Source organism: Falco biarmicus, chromosome 1 (genome assembly GCF_023638135.1).
Source record: "Falco biarmicus isolate bFalBia1 chromosome 1, bFalBia1.pri, whole genome shotgun sequence".
Taxonomy (NCBI): Eukaryota; Metazoa; Chordata; class Aves; order Falconiformes; family Falconidae; genus Falco; species Falco biarmicus.
In genome coordinates, this window is record NC_079288.1 from 82219344 (window position 1) to 82227984 (window position 8641).

The window sequence follows — 8641 nt, forward strand, 5'->3', positions numbered from 1 at the left end:
GTGTGCCACTTCAGCTATATACCTACAATGGCTTGGGAGTTTCATCTGAAATATAACTGTGGGGTTTTTTTTCCATATGCTGTACCATCATATTAGAGATCTGTGGAAGTACTTAAGTGACATTCCTCACAATTTCGGAGGAAGACCCTATGAAAGACTTTCTTCATGGTTTACTGTAAACATTTGAACTTAACTTCCTTTGCTGATCTGCCACAATAACATTTGTTAACCTTGTATGCATGGCACAAAGCCCTAGTTTTCCCTTATTTGAAAGGTAGTGGGGAAAATAATTAAAAATAAATATTAAACATTATTTCTTAATTGAGTCACTATATTATTCATAATTTTTCATAGACAATACAAACAATTTTATTGATGCCAATGTATGTACTGTGCTACAGAGGATGCATGATTTAACTGTAATAATAAGATTTTTATTTGGGTTTTTACTCTGAAGACAGCTAAGAAAAATCTCAGAGCTTCCCAAAACCACTCTTTCCAAAGAAACCACAATGTTACAGAGCCCTTTCATCATCCAGAATATGGTACTGTAGAACACAAAAATATACACTGTACTACTTTAAATTAATTCATATTTGCAGGAGACACAGTCTGTGTGAGTATGTGCAATTATGAAATGTAACTTTTTTTTCCTCTTGACTTTTTTAGCTGCCTCACCCCTTTTATTTGAACACATACATATGGTGTGTGAGAGTGAGCAAGCTCTCTGTAAATGTTTGGAAGGAGCATCTGTCAGACAATAAAACTTACAAGAAAACATGCTTCTCATTTAAAGTGTATTCACTAGAACTATTTCAGTGCTGGAATCAGTTCATTTGTATAGCTTGGAGGCATTAATAAGAGCAGAGAACTGTAAAGGCACCAGAAAACTCAAACTGTTACTAAGAATTCAAGGTATTTTTTTAAAGCATTTCGTCTATTCGGCATCACAGTCTTCTGATAGGAACCTAAACCAGTTGACAGACAGGAAACCTCTGACAGTCCATCCAAAACGATTTCAAACAAGAAGATGGCATGCTTTTTGCAAACCTGGAAAGTCTAAAGATTACAATAATTGTTGGACCAAAGGGACCCTCTTCAGGCATAAATAGCAAGGCTCCTACTGTCTTCTCTTGCAGACCAACTCAGCTGCCAGCAAAAGCAGGTGCTCTCCCCCTACCAGTGCTCCAGAGGAAATATTTAGTGAGTATTCAAAGCTCTTTTTACAAATTAATATTATTAGAGTTTTAGTTATATTGTATAGTTTTCTCAAAGGACAAAAGCATTTAAAAATAAGATTTTAAGGCTGTTATTTTAAACAATTGCTGGAGTTCAACAGTCTGATGCAATTACCATATTAATTTAAAAACAAAATTTGCACAACCTACGACAGCAACTTTTAAAAAATACTGGTTTTTAACAACTGTGTAGCTTAAACAATCCAAAATAATTACAGTGTATTTTTAATGCACAAGTTATGACAGCTAAGTAATTTATATAAATACGAAATGTATTTGACTTTAAATGTTATGCCATAAAACAGCCTTTGTAGAACACAAATTTAAAATAAATCATTTCTTTTGGCAAAGTAACCTGCAATTTAATCTTTAGAAGAATAAATATACCACTAATGTTTTCCACAGAAACAGTTGCTACCCTAATTAATTCAAGATGTGACTCTAATAAGATTTCAAAAGAAAATCAGAAACAGATTTTTCTCAGAGGTAGTACTGTGGACAAGGTTAAGATATTTTTATTTTCATTAGAAACACTTGTCCCAGGTGGACTTACGGACTTGTAGTATATAGCATGGAAATATCAAATCTGAAAGCATTATAATAATGTTTTTAGAAGCATAACAATTTTTAGTGTTTCAGATGTATGCTTTCTTTTTAGTTGTAACTTACACTACATTACATCTTATTAGGTAACTTTTATTCAATTTTGAGTTTAGAGTGACTAATATAGCTAACATTTTTTTCTTTTTGTGTGGAAGGGATGGAAAACCTGATGTTTGTCTACCACTCCTGTAAAGTTATCTGGACGTTACTTGTAACAATACCAGGTTATGCCAGCAGCTTGCCTGTGGGTGACGATTCTATTTGCACAGCAGAGGAACTTGCAAAGTACAGCATAATCTTCACGGGGAAATGGAGTCAGACTGCTTTCCCTAAGCAGTATCCACTTTATAGGCCCCCAGCACAGTGGTCATCAATGCTAGGTAAGTAAAGTATGTACAGTTTCAAGAACAGATAAATCTCTTGACTGCTGTGATCTTTTTTTCCTCTTAATAGTAAATGTTAAGAGAACTAATGAAAAAGGAAAAACATAGGCAAAGTTATTCAGAATGAAATGCAGAACTTGAAGTATCCATGATGCTTTCAAAAATCTACAACTGTTTTCAATTGACTTCTGTTTTCAATTGGCTGCAGCTGAAATAAACAGTGATAAGCCAAATGTTTTAGTGTTCACTCATTTTTATACGCGTTTTTTTTAACCTCAGGAATAAAACAGAGAAACTGAAGGAATAGGGACAATCTAAACCAGACTTTTATGTCATGCCATGTATTCACTCAAATAGGTGTTACTCATAGTTCTGACTACAGCATGTGGAAAAAAAATGAATATGCCAGCAATGGTGTACGTGATTTTGCTGAAAAGGGTGAAGCATGGGTATTAATGAAAGAAATAGAAGAAGCTGGAGAGAAAATTCAGAGTGTACATGGAATCTTCTCTGCTGCTGCCATTTCCAGTGGTACAGGACAAACCTCTACTGAATTAGAAGTGCATTCAAGACATCCCTTAGTAAGTAAATGAACATATTAATTATAAAAGTGTTTCTTTTTTCATTAGCAACCAAAATTAAATATTTGAGTTGTCACCTGTAAGAAAAATATAGCGTAAAAAGGGTTACTAAAAAGCATGTCACACAGCAGGGAGCACTGTACAAGTTCTGTAAAGCAGAAGAGCATAATGCCATTTCTTTCAAGAGTTTTAAGTTAAAATTTCTGTAAGCAGGACTAAAGCATTCCAAAATAAAGTAATGTAATCCTGACAGATCATTTTGTTTTATTAGGTTTCATTTGTTGTACGAATTGTTCCAAGCCCCGACTGGTTTGTGGGTATTGACAGCCTAAATCTCTGTGAAGGAGACCACTGGATGGAAGAAGTATCAGTAGATCTGTTTCCATATGATGCTGGAACTGACAGTGGTTTCACATTTTCCTCCCCAAACTTTGCCACTATTCCACAGGAAACAGTTACAGAGGTGGGTGTATATACACAGTTTAGTGCTTCATACTTATATATTTTGAGTTTTCCCTTTATGAGATAACTATCCTATGACTACAGAAAGACTCTTGTGAAACTGATTTCGGTGTTTGAGAGTGCTTATGCTCTCTGTGTATGGATTTATTACATACCTTATAACCCTACTGCTTTTGTTTACTTTCTGTGTCTTTCAAATTTACTAGGTAAATGCAGATGGTTCATGAAAATTTGGCTCTACATTTAAACTACTTTCCATAAAACCTAATTCTTAAAACACCAGGAAAATAAAAATACTCACCAAAGTACTGGCATTATTAAATATGTCTAAAGAGGAAAATTCTTAGTAGTGAATACTGATGTGGGGAGGAGTTTTCAGTTAAAGGCACTGCTGAAACCTGAAACTGTTAGATTTAAGGGAAATGAGCTAAGGGAAAGCAGAGAATTTAATCACTACTGCGGTGACTCCACTTTCAGTCTCTTTTACTCACTTGATACTCTATATGCCTCATACTTTGCTTTTGAGGATGGTGGGGAACAGAGGATTTTGATTCAAATGTTCTGAATACTATAAGCATGCAGTTAATCCTTTCTTTAAGGTCATTTTTTCTAGAGCCAAATGCTGTGTTAATGAGTAATGAGAAAAAGAACAGGGAAGCTGGAAAACAATATATTTGGCCTTCTATACCCATATGACAGCTGCTACAGCATACCTAATATTATTATTTAATACTCTTGTATTCTTCCTTGTAATAACATCCACTTCTTTCCATCAAATCTTTCCATACATTATTGTGTTTTCAGTACCTCCCACCGCAGTCCTCTAGCCAAAGGCTGGCACAATTCATTGTGCCCAGACCCAAAGCATTATGCATAAAAATTATGGGATTACCAGCAGTAGTTATATGAACTGAGGTTCATAGAAACTGGTTATATGCATTTTACTTGTCAAAAAGTATTAGCATGATGTGTAAACATGATTTTACAGCTATCTTCTTACTAATATGATGCAGTTTCTTTAAGGTTCCCCTTTGTATTTCACAGATCACTTGCTCCTCTCCAAGTCACCCAGCAAATTCATTTTATTATCCCAAACTCAAAATTTTGCCACCTATTGCTCAAGTAACAATGGTGAAATTAAAGAAGAACCAGTTGGGTCTTCCTGTACCTTATCTTAATCTTCCAGCTAAAAGCAATGAAGTAATAGACTCTGTCTCAGGTAAGTACTTTGATATGCTCAACTCTGCTATTTCCATTCACTCAAAGTGTGGGGAAATCCGGTAGGTAATGTGGATGAAATAGGTGATTAGGCAGAATATTCTCCTGTCTGCATAGGAATAGTATCCAGACTCACACATGGGAAATAAAACAAGCCAGTTGACATAAAAGAGAATCCCTGAAAGAGTAAGGAAGGGATTGCATTATGTGAGCTATAGTTCAAAGGTTTGTGTTATATCCACACTAAGGGCTACTTGAGCCTTAGTGTCAGCATACATCAGTGAATTTGATGAGAAATAAACACCACTTGATCAGAATCATAGTTTCCAAATTCTTCGCAACTTTGAAGTAAATATTCATCCTTGAGTTTTCACATGATGATGGAGCAAAAAAATTATTATTTTTGTCTCTTTCTGGGTCAGTGGCCTTGACAGCTATGTGCAGTAAGAATTTATATAATCCAATTGATTTGGACATATTTGTGATAGAAATATACATCCTGACAGCAAAAATAATGTTTTCTCTCCTTTTTTCTTTTCTTAAAATATTAGCTAATAACCTTGTTTAGGTAGGAATATACGCAAACTACTGACTCAAGTCACTCTTAAGGGTAATTTTCAAAACTCCAAAGTAGCAAATACATAACTAACATAATATTTGATCTAAGGGAAAGAAGCAGTGGGACAGTGTCCACTGAGATTTTCTAGTGGATTTTTACAAAGTGTAGGAATTAGGGTTAGGAATAAGAAGACTGACATCCTAAATACTATTTGAGACAGCAATAGGCTAAATCCCCAGTGTATTCCTAGAAGAGCTGCCATGTTTCAAGAGCTTCTGCAGAATGTCTGAAGACTGCATGCCTCTAGCTCTGAAGTCATCTCACAATCACTACAATAAAGCTCATTCCCTACACAGCTCATAATACATGATTTATACTTTATAAACAGGTAGAAAAATATATTAGTGTTTTAATGTATTTCTTTTAGTAAACAAGACATATTCAAAGTGAGTGTTACATATCTCATTTTCAGTCATATGCCTTTCCCACAACACTTGAAAGGAACGTTTGGCCCTCTTTAGGATAAAAATTTAAATCAATGCATTTAAAATATGGTATTTCAAAAATATACCCCCACTTTATTTTACATTAACCAGTAAATCAGTCTATTAAAAAACATATTACAGAATCAGAAGGACAGATTTAATTACCAGAGATCAAACTGTGTGCTCATTCTCTCTAGAAACATGGAAATGAATGATCATGACAGAAGTGGTGAGTTCCACTGTAATACCAGACATTTATATCAGAGTTCACACATTTAATATGGCATTTACAGCTGGTTTTGTGCACACCTAGTTTACACAGAAATTCTGTATTATACAGTTTTGATGCAATTTTCTGTGACAAGCAATATTTTTATTTAATGTGTTAAGAAATAGACACCTATATTTTTATGAGAGATATTTTCAATAGAAGTATACATTACAAAAGTGCTTTGGAATTTCTGACTTCTTTTCTGGCAGTAAATTAAAGCTATATTGAAAACCCTTTTAGTATTAAAATCTTCTAGTGATGGAATATCTTTATTGTCCAAGGGAACTGTTGTGTACATACCAAACAATAGCAAGATAATTTAATGATAAAAAAAATTGGACTTTTCATTATTTCTAAAGTAAATTGGAACAGAAGTTAAATGGAATTAGACGCAACCAACTATAGGAAGAATATCTATCTGCAAATAAATATAAATATACCTAAATAAACCAGAGAAAATTTTTAATCCTGGTGTTTTTAATTAGCCATGCAAAGGCAAATGAGTTATAAAGTTGACAGTAAATGCTTTTTAATGCAATCTTTTGAATACAATTATTTTAAGCATAGTTTTCTTTGATAGGAATTCTGTATTATCAGTTCAATAGATAATATGCTGCACTAGTGATGCTATACCTTAGTCTCTAGATTGCAATAATAATAATAGCACCAGTATTAATAATCTTGGGATATGAAACCAGACATTTTTGTTTATGAGACAACATACGGATTTTATTTATTTCACATGTATTTTTTTATAAGAAAGGACACTATTTGATCATCATTCCTTAATGCTTTACCATCAACGTATTTGACTTAAGCAGAAATTTACGTAAAGTTACCTTTTTATTGTGTATATTGCAGAAACACCACTGGACTGTGAGGTTTCGCAATGGTCTTCCTGGGGTCTCTGCAGAGGTCTTTGCAGAGAAACAGGGACCAAGATCAGAACTCGTTTTGTACTTCTTCACCCTGCCAATAATGGAATGCCTTGTCCAAATCTGGATGAAGAAACAGGATGTGAACCAGAGAATTGTGTCTGAAATAAATAAAACATAATAATTTAGATAATTTAAAAGTATGATAAGTTTAACTAAATCTAAACTACTTGTCAGTCAATGTTCCTTATAATTTGAGTATGCTGCAATATTTTGCTGAAAAGTTAATTAGATTGGTTTTGAAAGGTGTTGTTCAATATCAAGATTTTGGGGGGTTAAATTCCTAAGAGTTAGTATGCCAGCAGTACTTGATCACTTACAGACCAAAAAACCCCAAAGAAATCCTCACTATAAATATCCTGTAAGTTCTTGGAGTACCCTCTAGTGGCAGAAAAGAAGACATTTGTAAAGATTATACTTCACGTGTAAAAATCTTCCAATCACAAAATCTATTAATTTTCTTAAATACTGTAATTTGTTGATCTATATCTATTTATACCTAGAAATTAATTTTTCCCTAAATTATGTTTTTATAATTTATTGGCTTTTTTGTTGTCTTTCTAAACACGTTTAACATGCATTTCTTCAGAAATTACTTACATAAATCAGAGTGACCAGATGTTTGCAGTGTGGTAAAGATAATAGTATAACTGAGTAAACTTGTCTTGAGACTTATGAATACATGAAAATGTCTTTTTCTTTTTTTTTCTCTAAAATGAGAATAATATCTGTCATGAGGACACTTGGCCAACAAAAATACTAGAAAAAATCAAAGTGTGGATACTAGTAGAAAACCTCTGAACTTAATTAAAAATGTTAGCTGAGTATTAACCAACTGGTTGTTGGTGTGTGTTCCTCATGATTCAATTATCTCTAAGTTAACACTGTTGACTGTAACATAAATTATATCATTGTTTTTGTATTTGCAGTAAATATGTCCATGTTTCTTTAAGTGTTTTTGCTGCTATTTGTGTCATCCTAACTTCTTTACAGAGAAAACTTACCAATGTTTTAATATTATCTAAAACTGGGGCATACATCAATATAACAGAACATAATATATCAGAAACTTTCCTGACTGTAAGTTTTAATGCTTAAATAACCATTATAAAATGAATGTAACATATGGCTTATAAAGAGTTCTGGCTACCAACTAAGAATTTTGGAGTAACACTGTTCAAGAGATCATGTTTACAGCCAGCCTACAAAACTTTTACACACACTGCAATTTTACAAATATACAGCACCTATATTGAACAGGAGAGCTGATTTGAGTAGGTTCTTTTTGGAATATGCAAAACATCAGAAGAATTATTATGTACTTAAAGGATCACACTGTATTCTCTGTAGGACTGAAACATTTAAGAGGTTTTCTATATTTTTTCCAGGTGATAAATCTTGCAAAGACCGAAAGAAATTTGAAACTTTATCAGACTAGAAAGTTGCTCCTGCAAATGCTGATAAACGCACACTTGTTAGAGCTAAGTATAGGAATTTCTACAGCTTTCATTTTTCAGATTCCCACTGTTGCCTGTTTTTCAAAATTGTTTCACTTACTCTTTTTATTATACCTATTTTTTTCCTGTTCCCTTCTTTCCATTCTACAGTGAAAATAGTGTAATAACACGATCTTTTTCATATTTTGTGTTTAGTTGATTTCCCTTTCAATTTTTTCTTTCTTCTTTTCATATAATTTTACTCATTCTAAGTTTTCTCTCAAACTTATTTACTATATAGTTACACCAGTTATCAACATCTCAGAAAACATAAGCATATATTGGGGTATATATGTAAATACTTTCTGAGAACAGGAACTAATTTCAAATTGATTGATCAACAAATGCTTAACTAAACTCAGTAAAGGACTTGGGCAGAAATCAGATGCAAGTCTAAATTTTGACTCAAG

General features: G+C 33.2%; 1 protein-coding gene across 2 annotated transcripts; it reads left to right on the top strand.

The window, feature by feature from the left end:
* The first annotated feature begins 714 nt into the window (after positions 1 to 714).
* LOC130143623 (spondin-2-like) lies at positions 715 to 7814 on the top strand. Of its 2 annotated transcripts, none has more exons than XM_056326399.1 (6): positions 715 to 1203; positions 1969 to 2221; positions 2582 to 2805; positions 3077 to 3268; positions 4312 to 4486; positions 6662 to 7814. In XM_056326399.1, exons 1-6 carry the CDS (start codon positions 1036 to 1038, stop codon positions 6838 to 6840), a joined length of 1191 nt encoding a protein of 396 aa, XP_056182374.1. In that variant the 5' UTR covers positions 715 to 1035; the 3' UTR covers positions 6841 to 7814. The 2 variants fall into 2 exon arrangements, with proteins under 2 accessions (XP_056182374.1, XP_056182373.1); XM_056326398.1 differs by having other exon boundaries at positions 717 to 1203; positions 1997 to 2221.
* Positions 7815 to 8641: the final 827 nt, after the last annotated feature.

Coding starts and splice junctions, on each gene's coding strand:
- LOC130143623 (XM_056326399.1), top strand. CDS start 1,036: ATGCTTTTTGCAAACCTGGAAAGTCTAAAGATTACAATAATTGTTGGA. Junction 3,269..4,311: donor CACAGGAAACAGTTACAGAG/GTGGGTGTATAT, acceptor TGTATTTCACAG/ATCACTTGCTCCTCTCCAAG. Junction 4,487..6,661: donor AGTAATAGACTCTGTCTCAG/GTAAGTACTTTG, acceptor TGTATATTGCAG/AAACACCACTGGACTGTGAG.